Here is a 20052-nt window from a genome sequence, read left to right on the forward strand (position 1 = left end):
CTCACGGGGAGAACTATGGCACCCTTGAAAGGAAACAGGATACTGCAGAATGGCTCTAATGACCTCAGATCCTCCAGCCTTGGCTAGTCCGTCCTTTTCTTTCTTTTTTCTTTTTTTGATTATGTAGCCCTGGCTGCCCTGGAACTTGCTATGTAGACCAGGCTGGCCTCAAGCTCACAAGAGATCCACCTGCCTCTGTTTCTGCCTCCCGAGTGTTGGGATTAAAGGCGTGTGCCACTAAGTTTGGCTTTAGTCCATTTTTTGGTAAAGAGCTTGGTAGAGGGAGGGGAAGGATGCAGGTTTGGGGCCGTCTCTGTCTGGGAGGAGGAGGATGTGGTTTGCAGAGCGGAAGTGGAGTCTGAGCCTGCATGAGTGGATCTTAATGTCACCACCTTCAGAAGAGAGCAAGTAATGTGCACTGAGCCTGTGCCCACCAAGTGGGGGTCATGGCTCCTGGATGTCAGAGCTAGAAGGGACTGTATTTAGGGGTCATTGGAGCTGGCTTTACAGGTGACTGCTCTAAACCTAGGAGGCACAGGTACTCAGTGACAGCAGCGATGAGCCTCAGTCCCCAGCCTGTTACTCCTGCCCCACTGCCTAGCCTTTTAGCTGCAGCTGGTTGGCTGGCTGTCCCTCTGTGTGTGTGTGTGTGTGTGTGTGTGGTGTGTGGTTGTGAGTGTAGGGTTGTGACCGTGGTGAGAAGGTATCTATGTAGCACTGACTGTCTTAGCTCTGAGCTGACGAATCCTCTCCATAGACAATGACACTTTAAGGGTTGCCTTTAAAAAAAATAAAAATAAAAAGATGTATCTCCCATCCCCTCTTCCTCATCCCAGCTTGTGGGTTTCCCTCTTAGGCTCCTCCGTCTACTGCTGCCCCTAGGTAGCCTGATATTTAGGCTGGTGACCCTTTCCTTCCCTTTCCTGTGTTGAGACCCATGGAGTGCACACCCTAGACTCCTAGGAAAGGCCTAGACAAATGAGGGGAGCCCAAGGAAAGGCTAACATTCACATTTCCCTTTCCCAACCTGGAAATGCTGACACAGGCTCCCCTGCTAGTTCCCAGCATCATTAGGAGCACAGTGGGCAAAAGGGGAAAGCCAGCTGCTGGTTCCTAAGGGAGAGGTGTCCAATAGGAGGGAGGTAGCTTCACCCAGACTCTGGAGGAAGGCTGGGCCAGGGAGCGCCCCCTGCTCCCTCCAGCCGCTCCCTCCTGGGTTATAGGTGTGTCTACTTCCCACCAGACCACCTTGTCTTGATCTACTGAGGACTTAGGGGCTGAGGGCTACCCTCATTCTCCTGTGTTCGTGTTCTCCAGCCCCGCGTGGGACTGAAGACCCGAACTCCGGCTCCCTTGCTTACATCCCAGCCTGTTTCCATGTAGCAGACCCTTCCTAGGGGAGCAAGGAAGGGAAGCCGCAGATTGCAAACCCAGGGGTTCATTTTTCATTCTTTCTGAAACCTTTATATCCTCAGCCCAAGAGGCAGGTTCCCCTGCGACCTCCAAGCCTGGAATTGTGCATATAAGCCTGGGTCTTGTATCTTTGTATAACGGATGTTATTTGTACGAAGGGCAGTTCGTAAACAGCACTTGTTCTTTTAATAAAAGAATGTTTTACTAAAAAAAAAAAAAAAAAAAAAAAAGACCTTGCTTTGTCTGGCTTCATTGAAGGGAGGGAGACACGCTGCCAACTGTGAAGGCCTGTGGGAGGAAGATAGGGTATGGATGGTGACCCTTTTTTTCCAAGTGCTTGGAAGACTAGGTTAAACCGGAGTGCACAGAGTGTTGCGTGCAGGTAAGGGTGCAGGCACCTAAGCCCTACAGGGCGAGATATCCCCCACATTGCGGGTGCTTGTAAACACACGGCCTTCCCTACCTCAGGGCCAGGGCTGCTCGGCCCTGCCCCTCCCGCACGGGGCTGGGCGGTGTCTTTCCGGGGGGCGGAGCGGAGAGGGCGGTGACCCGGACGCGGCGACGGCCATGCGCGGCGTGGGGACGAACGCTGTGGTCATGCGCGGTGTGTGGGTGAGCGTCACCCCCCATCCTCGGTGACCCCGGGCCTTTCGGCCCCGCCTCCCCCGGCCGGGGTCAAACTCCACCCCTCGGCTACAGCTCCCCTCGGGCCAGTTTTTTTCCCTAAGGGAGCAGCCAGTGGATGCTAAGAGCAGCCAGGCCTCTTCTGTGACCCTTTTCCCCAAACCTTTTATCGCTCCCACGCCCCCTTTAGCCTGTGGGTTTCCCCCTCCCTTCCTTCCCTGATGGGCTTCCGTCGTCTTCCCTTCTCCACTGATTTTATTTTTCTGTTTCCAAATCACATCTGCCTGCCTGCCTTGTCGAAGCAGTGCCAGAAGCGGGCAATCTCCTCATGGCTGGTGAGTACGTACACCTCATTTCTTCTGTCAGCACACAAGTCCCATCAACTTCCCCAGGCTTCCAGAGCTACATCAAAGACAGCGACAGGGACACCCCTGCTGCCAGCGGGGTCTAAGGCAAGTTTGGTAGAGGGCAGAAGGCAAAGGAGCCAGGCTTCTGGGCGGAGGCAAGGACAGCTACCTGATAGGCCAAGACCCTAGGTTTGAAGAAAGTAACCGGACCTTGCAAACTTAAAAGTACTTCCAAGACTTGGGGTGACCCTGAGCTGCTCATCTTCCCTGGCCATAGACCCGATGGTTCCCCAAGGACCCAGCCAAGCCGGTGGTGGCACAGAAAACACCCATTAAGTTGGAGCTGGTTGCTGGAAAAACCTACAGGTGGTGTGTCTGTGGCCGAAGCAAGAAGCAGGTGAGTTACTTCTGTTGCCTTTTACTTAGCTGTGGCCCAGGTCTGTGGCCATGTCACCCTGAACAAGCCTGATTTTCGAAGCTAAGTAGGCTTAGGCCTGGCTAGTACCTGGATGGGAGATGTGACACACACCCGTCTCCTCCATTGCTTGGGGTCAGCGTGGTGTATAGTGGGAACTTCCAGTTCATCCGCATTTCCTTTCTTCCTGTACATACCCAAGTCTCAGTGGGGGGTGGGGCATGATAGCAAACGCCAGCTCACAGGCCAGAGTCACCACTGTCCATAGTGGGCATTGTTTGTGTATGCCATGTCCCTCCCGAGAAACGTTCAAAGCGGAGAAGTGGACGATGGCCCTTCAGCAGCTGCCACAAGTGCTGAGGCTGCCTTCAGTCTTCTTGCAGTTCCTCCTCCAGGGCACCAAGGACCTGTCTGTCTGTCTTTCTGTCTGTCCCTCTGTCCCTCCCTCTCCTTCGTCCCAGGGAGCATCTCTGTCCATGTGCCAGGCCTTGGACCTCCTCATGGCTGGGAAGATTCCGCCCAGTCTTTCCCAACGTCTGTCCCTCCCCAGGTCTCTTCTCGTCCCCTCTTCACCTTGGATGTGACTTGTGTTTGCCCGATGCCCTCAGGTGCCATCCCAGCTGTACATGAGCCCTACGTTGTAGCAGGAGCTTTGCCCTGCCCTTTCCTCTTGGAGAGCTCTGCCCTGTTCCCTATGCTGTGGGCTTGGGTGCACTTTGTTGTGGCCTTTGAACATATTCCAGAGGGTGGGGCAGTTCTGAGGGCATACCAGCTAGAGGACTGTGGGCGCAGTAGGTGCACATGACCACTCCATGCCTGTTAGGCAGGGTGCTGGCTTCTCTCCTCCTCCCTTAACAATGCCTCTCCCTTCTTTGGGCCTCAGTCTCTATCATCCTCGGCTTTGAAGGGTCCTCGAGACTTGGTGTTTGCATTAATGCTGCTACTCCAGGCAGGCGGGCTGTTGCCCACACCCCCTTGCTTGTTTCCTGAAACCAGGAAAAGACTGATCACACTCTCCCTGCAAAGGCACTGGGGTGCTGGGCTCTCTCTCCCACTCTGGGGAACATTGAGGAGAATGTCACTTTCATGAGCCAATAGGGGTTCACTTAGCCATAAAAAACAAAAATCTAAGGGTGAGGGTGGGTATATAGCTCAGTGGATAGAATCTTTGTCTGTTGTGCTGAGACACCCTGGAGTCTCTCCCCAACCCTGTATAAACAAGGTGTGGTGACACATCCAGAATTCTAGCACCTGGAAGGTGGTAGCAGGATAGGAGTTCAAGGTAGGCCTGGGCCACATAAGAACTTGGCTGGCAAGATGCTCAGTGGGCAAAGGCACTTGCCACACAACCTTGCTGACTACTGTGTGCATAAGCATATGCACACACAGGAAACTTTAAATATGTAAAAACTAGCTGGGTGTGGTGGTGCACGCCTTTAATCCCAGCACTCAGAAGGCAGAGACAGGCGGATCTCTGTGAGTTCAAGGCCAGCCTGGTCTACAAAATGAGTCCAGGACAGTCAAGGCTACACAGAGAAACCCTGTCTCGAAAAACCAAAGGGCGGGGTGGCGGGGAGGGGAAGCTGGGGCTGGAGAGATGGCTCAGCAGTTAAGAGTGCTATCTGCTCTTCCAGAGGACCTGAGTTCAATTCCCAGCAACCACATGGTGGCTCACAACCATCTATACCCTCTTCTGGCCTGCAGGTGTACATGAAGACAGAGTACTCATATACATAAAATAAATTTAAGAAAAAAGTAAAAGCCAAACAGCAAAAACCACCAACCTTTTAATGTTATATAATACCTAGAGGTGTGCTCACTTCGGCGGCACGCGTACTAAAATTGGAACAATACAGAGAAGATTAGCACGGCCCCTGTGCAAGGATGGCATGCAAATTTGTGAAGCATTACAAATTAAAAAACAAAACAAAACAGGGCAGGGGCAGCACTCGAGAGGCAGAGGCAGGCGGCTCCCTGTGAGTTCGAGGCCAAAGCGAGTCCAGGACAGCCAAGGCTACACAGAGAAACCCAGTCTTCGAAAACCAAAAAACAAAAACCCAAAACCTAGAGGTATTAACATTGTCTCTATCCGAGGCCCAGTTCCCCTTGCAAACGGTCCTGGCCTCCAGGGTCTCCAAAAGGTGAGCATGGAGAAACACCTGTAGTACTGTGCAGTGACATCATCTCCCTGACAGCCTTCCTGTGCCTCCCCACCCCCACTCTGACTTCTTTCTCTCTCACCAGCCCTTCTGTGATGGTTCCCACTTCTTCCAGCGCACTGGCCTTTCCCCACTCAAGTTCAAGGCCCAAGAGACCCGCACAGTGGCCCTGTGTACCTGCAAGGCCACCCAGCGACCCCCTTACTGTGATGGTACCCACAAGAGCGAGCAAGTACAGAAAGCAGAAGTGGGCGCCCCGCTCTGAGAGGTACTGTGGCTCCCTTCTGTGAAGCTAACAGCGCCAAGCCACGGACGCCAACAGCCAAGGACAGGGCTCCTAGTTAGCCTGTATTCTCCTGCTGGACAGCTGAGAGCAGGCCCTGGCTCAGCACCTGGAGAAGCTGTCATTAAACAATGATGCCCACCCAGACTGTCCCTGTGGTCACTGGTGAGGCTCACAGGTCTCCCGCTAGAGAACAAAAAGGTATCTGGTGTCCAAAGGTGGGTTTAGAACCCACTCCTGTTAGTACGGTAAGGCTGCCGAGCACTTCACCGCTCTCCTCCCTCTACCCCAAAGAACCACAGGCTCAAGAGAGTATGCAGTATTTATTACAAAGCCAAGAGGTACAAATGACCCAGAACAGGAGGGTACAGTCACAGGACCTCAGACTCAGGACACAGTGCAAACAGACCCCAGGGGGCTCAGAACCTCACATACTGGTCCAATACCCTGGCCTCCTCTTCCTCCCCCCAGGTCTATGTACACTCGAGGAAAACCAGGTGGGCAAGGTCTGCCCCGAATAGATGGTCCGCCGGGTAGAGCTGGGGTCAGCTTACACTTTTATTTTCTTGTGCTTCTAGATGCTTCTGTCCCATCCCTGCTCAGCCTCAGCCAGGGACTTTTGGCAGATCAGGAGTCTGTGCTTGTCTGGGGTTACTCACCCCAACCCTCCACCTTAGGCCCCCCCCAGTGAGTGTCACCTCCAGCCTTGCTAGTATGGGTTCCTGGGTCAGGGTGGGGCAAAGGAAACGAAGTGTTCACAGCGCCAAAGTCACACATGGACTTGGTAGGACCAGGGTCTCCCACAGCCGGACTCTTCCACAAGGCCACGGGGTAGGGAGTGAGGAAGGGAAGGGGGAGGCAGAACCGTCTACTCTTTGCACAAGGTTTCCACTGTCCGAGGAGGTGAGGGAAATGCCTTCTCCAAGGCCACGTGATCCTCACGGCCAGGGGACAAACTGTACTTGTAAAAGGCACTGTCTTAGCAATTCTCTGGACATTCAACAATGGAGGGGGTGGGGCTTGGACATGGGTGAGGAGGAGCTGAGATGGACCCCATATCTAGTCTAGGAGACCCAACATGCCCTCTGCCCTGGGAAGCAGAAGGGACACAAGGGAGGGCTTTAATACCTCCAATACCCCCTTAAGACCACCAGGTACCCCCAGAAGAACAGAGCAAACTACAGAAGACCTCTAGACTCTAATACCCCAACACACACACACACACACACACACACACACACACAGTTTGCTTTCTGTGGCATTTAAATTAATCTGGTTGGTCCATAGAAAATAAGTATGTATATTTGGTTTTTCCTATGTACATATATATATATTTATATATAGATAAATTTATTTATAAAACCCACCTCCCACTCTGAAGATGGGAGGAACTAGGGGAAGTCAACGGTGGGTGGAAAAAAAGGGCCCAGAAAAAGTAAAAAGGAAGGGAAAGGTGGCTGCTGAAAGGGTGCCTTTCCTCAAGGGGGGCAAGGCGCTCCATTAACAGTCATCTTGCGCCCCCTGCTGGTGGAGGATGGTGTTTGCAGGCAGTTCGAAGTGCCTCCGTTGGTAGCTGTGGTGGCCCCACTGGCAGTAGAAGGTGGAGTGGGGGAGGTAGGGTGAGTGGCTGGAGGACCATGGGAGCTGGGAGAGCCATGGGATGGGGTCGCAGGGCTGGGCAAGGAGGAGGAGGTGGCTGGAAGGGTAGCAGGGCTGGGAGCTTTGTCGCTGACTGACTCACACTCTGATGCCCCACTGGTATTGGTGCCTTCTGATGGAGTGGGCACTGTGGGCAGAGTGAGCCGCTTGCAGGCTGGCTGGACACGGTACTTGAGGGGGAGAGGCCCATTCTGTGGTGAGAAGAAAGAGGCCAGCAGTGAGGAAACAAGATTGTCAGAAGAAAAGACCAACCTGGGGCCACCCATCCCTACACTTAACCAGGACCCAAACAGGAACAAAAGGAAAGTCTGAGCCTTGAAGAGAGGGGCCCTGCAGAGTGAAGAGCCAGACAGACAAACACAGAGACACAGACCCAGTGATGAAGACAGAGTGTAAGGGACTGGGGTGGGTGTAGTGGGGGAGTTAGCGAGGAAGACCAGTACAGGTGGTAGGGCCACCCCTACCACTGACCCCAAATCTAGGTAGTAACAACCAGGGCACCAGTAAGGGACATGTGGTAGGTATGCCAGTATCTCAACACCCAGAGGGCTGAGGCAGGACTGCTGTGAATTCAAGGCCAGCCAGGGAAAGACTCTTTTTCAAATGAAAGAGAGAGAGACAGAGAAAAAAAAAAATGAGAAATGAAGGTGTCTAGAGCTGACTTGGTAGAATGGTCCACCTGGGCCAGACCGGGCTCCAAAGACAAGGGATGGCTTGTCTGACGTAAGAGGCTGTCTCATGTCACTGTGGTGGTCCAGTAGGACCTTGGCCTGCCCCGACCCTGCACCACCTGCTCACAGGCTCACCCTCCGCCAGGGGTAGATGTAGGCTATGTCCATGAGAGTGTAATATTCCTTCAGGGGCTCATCTTCGTAGAGGATCTCCACCTGGAGGGATGGAAGGGCACCATGGGCCTGGCAGCTGCACCCCTGGCTGCCAGGGCTGGGAGTCTTGTGGGTGGGAGGTGAGTGAAAAGAAACAGTAAACTGTAGGAGGCCTCCCTTCCACCATTGTCCCAGAGTCCCTTAAACCGCTGACGGGGAGAAGGGAGGCATCTCGCTCTTGAGTCTCCTGGAGAGCCAGCAGGACTGACAGGACCCGCCTTGACCCAGGCTCTCACCTATGCCCTGAAGGGAAGCACAGAAGCAGCTTTGATACTACCATCCCAGCACCCGACTCTCCCTACGCCAATGTAGGCTAAGTAAAGCCTTCGAAGGAGCGGTGCCTAAGAGCTTGTCAAAGAAGCAGGGTCAAGCGCATCAGAGACGTCCAAGGGATCCTGCGGTCCTGTGTCGCACACAGGATTTACTAGCCTGTGTTCTAGAGTCCCCTGGCCCTATCGAAGGACTGGCATTATTTGCAAGCACACCTCCCTGGTTCCCCCTAAACAGTTGGGCTCGGCTCACCCCACCCTCCCATCCCCTCACCTGCATTCCTGCAGGCCCGGCTATCTACCTATGTGATGGCTGGGATGCCCACCCATCAGACACACTGACAGACTGCTGCAGCCTGTGAGGGCACAGGCATTCACCTTGTACTTGCTGGGCACATCCATTTTGTTGCGGAGGAACTTTGCGAGGTGCATGACGGTCATGGCTGCTGGGCATCGCAGGAAGCGCACCCCTGTCTGTGGGGGAAGAAGGCCCAGTGAGAAGGTCCGACCCACGGCACTCTCACTCCTGGGCAGGTCCCAAGACTCACCTTCTCCTTGTCCCCATCCCCATTTTCCACGAGGCTCTTCTTCTCCTCTCGGTCCCTGGAGGAGGAGAGAAAAAGAAGGTAACGATCATGGAGTTGCTGGATCAAAGTGGCATTTGTCTGATGGGCTCTTGGAGAACGGGCCAGGGTGGAAAACAGGGGTCGGTTGAACTTGCCTGACTCCTTCGTAGAACTCGATGGAAAGGCTGACAATCTCATCGTCGCCGAGAGCCCCCCTCTCTTGCTCTACGACCTCGCCTCGGTCCTCGTTGGAGCCATTGGGGACTGTAGAGGAAGACAGCTCGGAGGGGTTGGTCAAAGATACAGCTAGGGACTGGGAGGGGGGAGGCAGTGGATAACTCGAAGGCGGAGCCCCGCCCCTGCACTGCGCATGCGCACGCACATGCGCGCGCACGCGTCTGTTGGAGGCGCCACACAGCTGGGGCACCCCTTAGGCACTCAGGAACTAGACCACGCTTGTGGGGTTAGAATACACACACTCACCCTCCGTCAAGGGGTATGCCGCGTAGAAGTCCCGTCGCCGTTTCATCTCATCTAAAGGAGGGAGGCAGGGATGAGCTGAGCGGGCAACAGCCGAGAAACGGAGGGGGTGGGAGGTGCGCAGGACAACACAGGGGGCTCACGATACCTTTAAAAAGCCCAGGCACCAACTTGTAGACGATGTCCTGGAGGGTTTTGTCAGATCTGGGAAGAGAACGTGCAGGAACGTTAGCAGCCACGGTCCCTTTCTTAACCACTCCAATCAGGGGTCACCTTTGCACCTAGCACCCAGGCATGCAGGTTTCCGGTCTGGCATTTCTTAGCCTATCTTAAGCCGGTAGCTACTGTAGGGGGCAGGGTAAGGGGACAGTAGCCCACCTGATGCTCAGCAGGGGTCGGGTTTTATGGACCTGGACATCGCACATGGGGCAGTATTTGTTGGTCTCCAAGTATCGCACGATGCAGGTCTTGCAGACTTGGAGTGTGGACAAAGACAAGAGAGTCAGAGCACCTACCTGCCCAGGCCTCCTCTTTAGACCACGACCCAGTAGTAGCTCAGCATTGCTCACAGGCCCAATGTGCACTCACTCACACATCCGGCCTGCTGCGCCTTGTCCAGCCTTATGGGAGGATGGGCCTGTATCTCTATGTAAGACCGGATGGTGTCCTACCTAACACACAAGTCCTAGGCTCCTCTGAGCCAGCCTGGGAAGGCCCCTCACCACAGTCCTGGATCTCTTGTAACCAATCTGACATCCCAAATGAGTGACCCCCAAATAATCTATGGGGTGGTGGTGGTGGTAGGGGTGGTGTCAAACTTCAGCCAAGATACCAGAAAGTTGAGGTTTCTAATGCTGTCCCAGGGATGAACTTCTGGGCCCAGGACTACCCCACCTCCCCACCTTGTCCCTTCTTGGCAGTCTCTCTGTGGTCCAGGGTCTGCTTTCCGGGGCAGCGAGAGATTTCTTCCGGTTTCCCTAGGCAGTGTCCCCAAGCTGAGCCTCCCCTGTATTCAACTCACAGGAGTGTAGGCACTCCACAATGGTGGTGGCATCGATGAAATAGCCCCCACAGAGGGCACACATGAGGTGAGGGTTCAGCTCGGTGATTTTAATCCGGGTGGTCCGATGCATGGTGCCGGGTCAGGACTGAGGAGACTGGGGACGTGTCACCCTGGGAAACAGAAATGGGGTCAGAAAGCTTGACACCCCGAGCTGCTTCCCCCGAGCCCCGAGTCCCTTTTCCCCTCTGTTTCAGATCTGGGTATGCGGTTGAGGCTGGCCACTTCTGGCCCTCCCTCTGAGTGTTTACTGGGTGGGGGGGTGGGTGGGGCGCGCTCAGGAGGCTTCTGCAACCTTGAGAAACAAGAAGCAGTAGGAAAGACTGGAGTCAGACCATAAGAAGCACTACCGAGCCGGGCGTGGTGGCGCACGCCTTTAATCCCAGCACTCAGGAGGCAGAGGCAGGTGGATCGCTGTGAGTTCGAGGCCAACCTGGTCTACAAAGTGAGTCCAGGATGGCCAAGGCTACACAGAGAAACCCTGTCTCGAAAAACAAAAAACAAACAAACAAACAAAAGCACTATCTACCCCTTTGAAGATGGATGTGGGCAGGCAGGAAAAGGGAAGATAAAATGCCTTTAAGGATCTCCCTGGGACCCGTGGGGCTGTGAGGGCGCAGCAGGTAAGGGCACAGCCAAGCCTGCTCATCCACATGGCGGAAGGAGAGAAGAGAACTGTGCCTGCAAGTTGCCCTTTGACTGCTTGTGTGCACATGTGCGCACACACACATACACACACAAGTAAATGTAATAAAAACATTTTCCTGATCCCAACTCATAGTGGTCAAATATTTACCAAGTGCTAAGAACTATGAGAAGTCGTTCCGGACAACTCAACTCAGACCAAAATGAAGAATAAATTATCACCTCACTGTTCCATCAGAGTTCTTCATGAGGAACTCTTGCAGGGAGACATCAGGACACAGGCCCACCACCCGTCTTTTTGGCTGTGTCCCATGCAGGCCGCAGAACGCTCCCCTCCTCTGAGGTCTCTAGCCACCGACAGCCCCTTGCAAGTCCTACTACTGCTGACCCTCTGGCTGCCCGGCCCAACCTGAGACTGGTTTTCCTAAGTCCCAAACTATGCAGAAGCTGCAGACCCAGCTCGGCACTGGACTCTACAGATAGTCCAAGGGCCTGGCAAGAAGACTTACTGTCCCATGGCTGGAACAGCCCCATGCTGCCCCACCCCGACCCCAACAGCTCACTAAATGCTCTCTAGCATGTGTGGCCTAGGAACCCACTTTCAGGAAGATGCAGGATTGCTTCCTGTGCCATTGGGGCTCTACCATGTCCCAACCCGCTGTCTCTTGCCACCTGTTGACAGACTGCCCACCCACAACCCACAGGTTCTCCTAGACAAAACTAGGCAGAGAGTTTTCTCTGTCCTCAGCTTTCCAGTGCACCTAGCCAGGCCCTATCAGACCCAGGTCAGATGGAAGCTGGCTTTGGCTCTGGACCGAAGGGGACTACACTTCCCTCTCTCCCAGAGCAAATAGCCCAGGGACTTTGAGAGAGGCTGGCCAAGGCCCAACTGCTCCTTTACAACATACTCCCTTCTCTCTTTTCCAGAAAGATTTCTAAAGCCACCACACAGGGTTTTCGAGGACGAGAAATTCACAGCCAGGATCGGCAGTTTCTATAGAGACCCCAGGATGAGCCTGGCCAGGACCCAAACAGCCAATAAAGCCCCAGGGGCCCCTGGCCAGAAGCTAGGATAGATGGGGAGACACAAAGGCCACACTTGGGACAAATACCAAGTTGCAGAAAAGAGAGAGGGGAACAAGCCAGCCAGACATGGCCCAGAGACTGGGCAGTGAGGCGGCCCACCCTCCCCCCCTCCATCTGTAAACCTGGCCCGAAGAAGAGTTCTTACCCTATATGTGGCCTTAGCTGGTCTTCCCTGCATGGGTCCCCCCTTCACAATTTCAAAAAGGCTGCTGGCTACTCTACTGTTTAGTTGTTTCCATGGTAACCCAGTCTCTGGCAAGAAGCCCAAATATTATTACAACCATCCAGAGGCTAGAACAAACTCCAAGTCGCTGTCTCTTTGAGCATAACAGCCACTGTGTGTACGTGCTGTCTGGGCTTCCAAAGGCACTTCATGTGATTGCTTCCTGTGTGTGTGTGTGTGTGTGTGTGTGTGTGTGTGTGTGTGTGTGTGTGTCTGTTTGTCAGCATATTAGATAGAGTAGGATCCTGCCTGAGTCCAGGCTCCTAGAGTAAATGCCCTCCACCCAGTACACATGTGTAACAACACACACACAAATATATATGTGCTCTTCACATCGCCTTAGCTACCTCACTCACACACTCACTCCCTATTTGCAGATAGACACAGGAAGCCCCACTCAGTCCGTCATTTTTGAGGTGTCATGCAAGAGCAGCCCCCAGGTCCTTTTCTAAGCTCATGCAGTAAAGGAGACAGTATAGACTGAAATGTTCCTTGGAAGCCTCCTAGTCCCCCCCCCCATCCCCATCCCTAGGGGCCTCAGAAAGCCACCGCTGGGGCTGGGGGTGGGGAGAGGCACTGATTGGCTCCTCACCTGATTGCCATGGTTACCTGCAGGGCCCTGTCAGCAGGTGCCAAGAGTAGCAGTAAACAGGGGCTCCGAGTCCCCAGAGCATCCCCCCTCCCCATTTCCCTGCCTGGGATCAGGACCTGGGCACTGTTCCTCCCTGATGCAGGGGGCTGTGGTGCTGGGACACCGGGGTGGGGGGTGGGGGTGGGGCTGGAGAAGAGGGAAAAGGAAGGAAAGATGTACTACATCACTACAGAGGGACAGCTGGGAGAGACAAAGGGCCTGCGGGAGAAAAAGTGAAAGACACCGGTCCCAAGGAGCAGAAAAGGAGTTGAGACCATTTGGAACTGACCTCGGTGGTGCCCTAACTACACTCCCCCTCCCCCAAATCTTAAGTCCTGGTTTCTTAGCTCCTGGCTCCCGGGGACCGCTGGCAGGAAAGGGGCGTAGCCAGCGCCTAGCACCCAGTCGCTTGCCATTTGAGCTCCTCTCTCTCTCTCCTCGCTCCCGGCCCACAGACATTTCACATCTCTCCAGTGAAGCAGACTTCCTTTTCTTCTGTAGATGTTGGCCTCTGACACCATAAAGAGAGGGTCCTGCTGCTCCCAAGGACACCAGCTACAGCTGGTGCCCTGAGCACCAACCAAATCAAAGCAGGCCCCAGGCCACAAGGAGGTCATTCAAGGTTACATATTCTAGCAGATGTGGTCTTTGAAAGTGCGTTGTACAGTATTCTCATTTTACAGATAACAAAAAAACCTTAAGATGTGACTTGCCCAAGGTCACTCAGAAAACTGGGTGATGCCTCCCACGGGTATCTGCCCACCTTCTGGTCTAATGCTAATGTCATATGCTGACACCCAGGTTGGTGCTCCTCGCTAAGCTGAAGAGCTGGGCTGAAACCCAGAGAAGGCAGTTTAAGGCGGGAAGCCCATCCTGTGGGCCTGATAGGGAATCAAAAGCTAACTTAATGCCTTCCACCACGTCCACAGTATGGATGGGGAAACTGAGGCACTGTGGTAACAGAGAATGGTGGGCAGACACGTGACTTTCTAACATTGGTTCCCCTCCCAGTTTCATAGACCCTACTATACAACAGCTCTCATGTGTTACAGACAGGCCGGAGGGCTCTGCACTAGGGCCCCGACTCGCTCCTCTTCACCTAACCTTTGACAGCCCTTAGCATAGAAAAAAGCTGGAAGCCAACCACTCAGTTCCTGAAGACAAAACACACAGGGCAACATGGCAGGAAAACACACATTCAGAACCAGGCACACCCCCTTCATCTCTCACAGTCGCAGCGCCCAGAGCCAGATAAGCGTGGTCACACATACACAAGCCAGACAGACACTTGGCCAGACACACACCACCACATACACTGCTAGACTGGAGCCAGGCTCCCACTCCACAAAAGCAGAAACCATCCCCACTCACCCCATCACAACCCTGCCTGAAACCGGAGCCAGGGAAGTTAACCTTCTATGAAGCTCTCTGGTCCTCTCAGGGTAAATTCTAATTTAAGTCTTCCAGCAACCAAGGAAGTTCAGTCCCCACCACCAACCACTCTGGGGTCAGAGGCTAGAAGGCTATACAGTTGGCATCTGACCTGTATAGTATGAAACCTCTTCCACTTCAGGCTCTCTCCATTGCCATGGCGACAGCTCCATCCACCAGGATCACTCAGGGAGCCACTACACACACACACACACACACTCGCTCACCTCCCCGTATTTCAACTTGAACGGGATCAGGCGACAGCCGGACTGGATCCTGGAGTCTGTTTCCTGCCTCATTCCAAACACAGTTCTAAGTGAGCAAGCCCCAACATCAAACCAGGGGAACCCCTGGGAAAACCTCTCCACCAAAGCCCTGCAACAGAGCTAGCTTTATGCTTCTTCGATTACAGTAATAACACCTTGGAGTAGGGTGTGTGTGTGTGTGTGTGTGTGTGTGTGTGTGTGTGTGTGTGTGTGTCTGCGTGTGTGTGTGGGGGGGGGGTAACGAGTTTCGGGAACAGTATAACTGTAAGAAGTCCAGAGCCTGGCGACCCAGGACTGTGAGAGCTGGCTAAAAGAAGCCCCTCCCTCAGCAAGAGGAAACCAAGAGAGACTGAGGCAACTCGGGGGGAATGGCGGGAGCAAGGCTGGGGGCTAGGAGAGACAAAGAATCAGGGAAAACTCGAGGCAACACCTGTACACACTTAAGCATTTCAATCACACAGCCATCCTCATCCTCGCTCAAGCCAACTAGAACAATTTTGGGTAGATGCGTGGGTAGATCGGGAAGGGAGAGTTAGGGGCTTGCCTAGATGCCCCCGGGAGACAGACCGGGCGCAGGGTGCCTGCAGGCCCAGGGATCCCCAGCTATCAGAGCTGGCAGCGGCAGGGCATAGGGAGGGAGGAGCAGCCTCTTCCCCTTTAGCCCCCGCCCCGTCCCCCGCCACCCCCGTAGCAGAAGGGTCGGTGCATCAGACCCCCTTCGCGACACTACTGATGAAAGGATAGAGCACGGTAAATCTCTCCTCGCTCTCTTTCTATCCGCTCCACCCGTGCTAACCCCAGACCCCAGGTTAAAGGATCAGGCACCCCAGTGACCGAGTGGCCACTCCCTCCTTCCCTAGAGCCAAACTTTGGTGGGGCCCCAGGAGGGATGAGGGGGAAAAGCTTGGCTGAAGTGGTTCATGGAGGGGGCGGGGCGCCTCGCACTGGGACGAAAGAGACCTCTGGGAGAGGTGCCCAAGATGCGGACCCCAGTAGTTAGGGCGCCCTCCCCCGGCCTCGCAGCCACTAGAGAGCCAAGTCCCCTTCCTCCGGGCCTCAAATCCTGGCGCGCCAACCACGTTCACTGCCCATTCGAAAGGCGACCCTTGCCCGACTCGAAGGGGGGCTGATCGGCCGGAGCTACAGTCTGTTCCAGATTGTGGAGACACTGGGGTGGAGGACGAGACTCAACCTAGCTTGTGTCCCCAAAGCCCTCGTGGCCTCCCGGACCCTCCCCCTCGATACCTCGCAAGCAGGGTCTTAGCAGGGGGCTGGTGCACAAAGAGGTGGTCGAGGGAGACGCCAAATCGTTAAGAGGGGGAATCCACTTCGGCCATCTTGGAAGGGAGAAAAGGAAAAAAAAAAAAAAAAAAAAAGAGGGAGAGAGAAAAAAGAGAGACCGGGAACGAGAGAAAGAAAGGCGGACGGGGCGAGCTTGGACAGCGGCTTGGCGGGGCGGGAAGGGGTCGCGAGCGGCAGGCCAGGCCGGGGCTCCCGGCTCCCACTGGGGTCTGCGGGAAAAGGTGAACCGGGCCCCGGTCACCAACCCCAGACGCTAACGAGGTAGCAAGGAGGCAAACGCGAGTCGGCGTCCGCTTACCTGGCTTCGGGGTCCGGTGGGTCTCGGGGAGGGGGGGGGATGGGAGGGAGGAGGGGGAAGGGAGGGGAGGGGGGCCACAGCCCTGTCGCTCGCTCGGTCGGCGGGAGGGGAGAAACCTATGGTAAGAAAGGAGTTTGTAAGAGCAGCTTGGGGTGGGAGGGAGAGTGAGGAGGGGAGGGGACGAGAGGGGAGGGGAGGGGCCATGGGGGGGGCCGACAAAATGGCTTTTTTCCTCCAGACAAGAGTAGGTCCCGCCCACTACTCACCCACGTGACCTCATTCCTTCAGGATGTTTGCAGAGAGGGAAAGAGGAGGGGGAGAGGCTAGCTCAGCTGCTCGCCACCTCCTTGCGCGGGGCTTCCCCCAAAGCTAGGCGAGACCACCTCTTATCTAAACAGATCCCTTAAACCCGGAAAAAAGGTCTTGTTGTGGTACCGTCCGTCATGAAACCTTCTCTTCCTCCTCCTCAAATAAGTGTGTACCTCCTCCCACCGACCCTGCGATACCCACTCTAGCTGGGGAGCCTGGAAAATGGTTGAGATGCAGACTGGGCGGAAATGTGTCTCGCAGTACCCGGTGCCTCGCCGCCACCAAAAAGCACTTGGCAAGGGACGCGGCGCCGCCGGCCACGCGTCCGAGCGAGGCTCACCCGCTCCAGCTGACATTCCCTTGAGATTCCAAAGTGCGTGTGTGACCCGGAGCCTACCCTCCCCGCCCCACGCGCGTTCGGGGACCTCGCACCTCGCGGGAAGCGCCAAGTGGCCGCGGGGCTTGGCTGTGCAGAGAGGCTGGCGCTTTCAGCGTGCTCGGGCGGAGAAGAATGGAACGCAGTCCGGGGCGGAGAGAGCAGCCCGAGACACGAACTCGGGCGCCGAGCCAGAGACACAATAACTAGCCGAATTCGAAAGGCCTGGACGCAGTAAGAAGCGAAGAGTCGAGAGAGGACGCGCGCCTTTTCGCCGCCGGTGCGCCCCCCTCGCCGCCGCCGAGGAGCAGGCGAGCGCGAAGGCGGCCGGTGCCAGCCTACTCGGACGGTCGTCCTCGGCTCCACCCAGCGCTCGCTGTCCGGTCCCCAGTGGCCCCGGCCCCGGGCAGGGTAGGAAGGAGAGCTGGAAGAGACGGCGCCAAGGAAGCGAATCGATTCTGCGTTACCACAAGAAACGTGTGCCTCATTAAGTCGCTCGATTTCGCTGATTCGTTACTTAGGATTTATTGGGTTGGCTCCTGTGGCTCTCCCTCCAAAGAGCTCGATTATCCCACCTGAAATGCCTTTAATCGCCTAAACGGTGGGTTGGTTCGAGTAGGGAACGAATCTTTATCGAGCCCGCCTCCTCTCCTTGTCCGAAGCCCAAAGCAGCCCCTAAATTGGGGGCCCACACTGAGTGCTTACATACACTTGAAGGCTTATCAGGAGCCCCGTGGACGCAGGCTGCCCAGTGACCACCCCGCGCCCGCCCCCCATCTTCAGCTCTCAGCCGGCAAAACCGATTGAGGGCGCAGAGGAAGGGCAGGAGAGATTTCCGCTTAGACTGGGTTGTCCAAGAGCGAGTGGGAGAGGCCCCAGGAAGATCGGTCACCTGCTTCCCGACCCCTACGTCGGGTACCACGAGCTCACAGGCTACTATGGAAAGGGGGCTCGAGCTAGACACGCCCACTGTCAGAAGGGCTGGTGCGTCCTGGCGTCTTGAACTCTGCTATAGTAAACACAAGTGCTCAGCACGAAGGGTTCCTCTCGCCTCTGTCATTTTTTAACTAGAATCCTCAAGGGGCGTCGCGGAAATCTCAGTCCCATCAAACACTGGCACCCAGGAAGGGCTGTATCTTGCTTATTAAGGGTGGGTTTTCATTTGCTTCTCAAACAACTATTAAAGTCCGGTCCTAAATAAACCCCTGGAGAGTTAGGAGCGCACTGAAGACCCACTGCCCGCTAAAACTCCAATAAATCATCTATGCTGGGAGGTTGCTAGCCTCTCTGATTTATCAGGAGAACCCCTGACTCAACTCTCCCAGCACCACAGATTCTGCCTGGTCTTTCAGTCTTTATTAATCACCCAGAAGCACCTGGCATGTGCCACTACCAAGTACTGCTTTAGGCACGGCAGGTAGGCCAGGCTTCGGCATAGATCAGCATCCGTGAGGGCAGCCCTGAAAAGACCCTTCTCCACTCGCATTTGAAGCGCCAGGAGGTCCTCTAGGCTTGTGCACATGGGTGTGCAAACAGGACAGAGGGAGTTCAGAAGGATCTTCCTATTAATCTGATTGAAAGAATCCCTTGCGACCGGGCATGGTGGCGCACGCATTTAATCCCAGTACTCAGGAGGCAGAGGCAGGCGGATCTCTGTGATTTCGAGGCCAGCCTGGTCTACAGAGTGAATCCAGGACAGCCAGGGCTACACAGAGAAACTCTGTCTCGAAAAACCAAGAGAGAGAGGGAGGGAGGGAGAGAGAGAGAGAGAGGGCACGAGAGAGAAAGTCCGTTGCACATTCTCCACGAAGGTAGAGCTTCCCGCCTACCTCCTCCAACGCACCTTGGCAAACATAAAGAGACATTCCTTCTCCACGTTCGGATCTTCCCCGGTCCTCTAGTGATAGCTACTTGCCCGGAACCACTATCAGTCTTGTTTTGTTTTTGTTTATGGTTTTTTGAGACAGGATTTCTCTGTGTGGCCTTGACTGTCCCGGACTCACTTTGTAGACCAGGCTGGCCTCGAACTCACAGCGATCCACCTGCCTCAGCCCCCTGAGTGCTGGGATTAAAGACGTACGTGCGTCACCACGCCCAGCATATTAAATTCATTTGTTTATTTTTTGGTTTTTCGAGACAGGGTTTCTCTGTGTAGCCTTGGCTGTCCTGGACTCGATAAAATTCATTCTTAATCCAAGGGAAAATGCAGTGTGAGACGCGGCAGTGAGACCAAAACCTGTCCTATCTGTAATCCAGATTGTGAGAGTGGTGGTGGTGGTGGGGAGATGTTAAGGAGAAATTAATCCCACCATTGACCGAATTTCTAAATACAATGACCCTCTGGGTTGGTGTATCACGCTTCATCAGTGCCGAATTTGGCTTTTGAAAATTTGTGATTTAAAGGGGGAGGGTAAAAAAAAGGTACACTCAAGCCGTCCCTGGGTGGGCTCGAACCACCAACCTTTCGGTTAACAGCCGAACGCGCTAACCGATTGCGCCACAGAGACGGTGACTGCTACTCGCCAGCCAGAGAGCTGAGTCAATAGGAGCAAGCGCGATATGGCGCAAGAGCAGCCATAAGGCAAGCAGTTACAGTAGCTCAGAAATATAGGGAAAGAAATCGGATCCCGAAGAACTACGACTCGTGGCCGGGCCACCGGGTGTTGGGCTCGGGAGAGCAAGGCGAGGGACGCACAAGTCCCATCTGGGTCGCCCTGGAGCGGTTGGCCCAGGCTATCCCAGGTCAGGCAGGGTCTTGGATGTGACACAGAACGTTCCTTTGGAGAGTGAACCGAGACTTAGGGCTAAGTCAGTCGACGTGCAGGGATGGGGGTGAGGGACTCCAAAAGCTGAACAACTTGTTGCCTTACCCCTCTGCGCCCCGGGTCCCGCAAAAACAAAACAAAACAAAACAAAATGAAACAAAGCTCCCTCTCAGCACGAAACTTCGGCGCCGGCTTTCCGTTCAGCAATGAATGGGCGCCTTCGGTATACTAGGCGCCTGTGGGTTTTCGCGGCCCCTCAAAGTGCCCGCCACACAGTGGTTGTAGGGGGTCTGTGAATGAATACATGATGTCAGCTAGCTTGAGGAAAATGCCCAACCAGCTCCGCTACAACCGCAGCCCTACCGGGCCGCGTCCCCCAGCTCACGTGTTCCTAGCCCCGCCCCTAGGCGGGACGGCCCGGAGTCAGGTCCGCCGAGATCCCGACATGCCCCGGACCCCCGGCTCTTCCGCACTCACAGTGACTTTTCACTTTCCTCTTTCCATTGCCTCCTTTTTGATGTCTCAACCAAACTATGCATGTTTGTGATTGACGGGATGCTT

At 54.9% G+C, this 20052-nt stretch overlaps 2 protein-coding genes and 2 non-coding genes across 5 annotated transcripts; 2 read left to right on the forward strand and 2 right to left on the reverse strand.

The window, feature by feature from the left end:
• The first annotated feature begins 2250 nt into the window (after window positions 1-2250).
• Cisd3 (CDGSH iron sulfur domain 3) lies at window positions 2251-5478 on the forward strand. Its single transcript, XM_051158438.1, has 3 exons — window positions 2251-2372; window positions 2662-2781; window positions 5044-5478. Exons 1-3 carry the CDS (start codon window positions 2259-2261, stop codon window positions 5221-5223), a joined length of 414 nt encoding a protein of 137 aa, XP_051014395.1. The 5' UTR covers window positions 2251-2258; the 3' UTR covers window positions 5224-5478.
• On the forward strand, window positions 4612-4718 carry LOC127200941 (U6 spliceosomal RNA). Its single transcript, XR_007832157.1, has one exon. It is a non-coding gene; the product is annotated as a U6 spliceosomal RNA (small nuclear RNA).
• An 842-nt stretch (window positions 5479-6320) lies between the features above and the next one.
• Window positions 6321-16079, reverse strand: Pcgf2 (polycomb group ring finger 2). 2 transcript variants are annotated; one of them, XM_051158434.1, is made up of 10 exons: window positions 16042-16079; window positions 10121-10272; window positions 9478-9574; window positions 9248-9303; window positions 9103-9153; window positions 8775-8883; window positions 8602-8656; window positions 8432-8527; window positions 7707-7787; window positions 6321-7091 (listed from the first exon to the last, which is right to left on the reverse strand). In XM_051158434.1, the coding sequence occupies exons 2-10, from the start codon at window positions 10230-10232 to the stop codon at window positions 6720-6722; spliced, it is 1029 nt and encodes a 342-aa protein (XP_051014391.1). In that variant the 5' UTR covers window positions 10233-10272; window positions 16042-16079; the 3' UTR covers window positions 6321-6719. The 2 variants fall into 2 exon arrangements, with proteins under 2 accessions (XP_051014391.1, XP_051014390.1); XM_051158433.1 differs by lacking the exon at window positions 16042-16079 and adding an exon at window positions 15687-15793.
• A 3080-nt stretch (window positions 16080-19159) lies between these two features.
• Window positions 19160-19233, reverse strand: Trnan-guu (transfer RNA asparagine (anticodon GUU)). The gene has a single exon. It is a non-coding gene; the product is annotated as a tRNA-Asn (tRNA).
• Between the last annotated feature and the right edge of the window lie 819 nt (window positions 19234-20052).

This window comes from Acomys russatus, chromosome 16 (assembly GCF_903995435.1).
Source record: "Acomys russatus chromosome 16, mAcoRus1.1, whole genome shotgun sequence".
Taxonomy (NCBI): domain Eukaryota; kingdom Metazoa; phylum Chordata; class Mammalia; order Rodentia; family Muridae; genus Acomys; species Acomys russatus.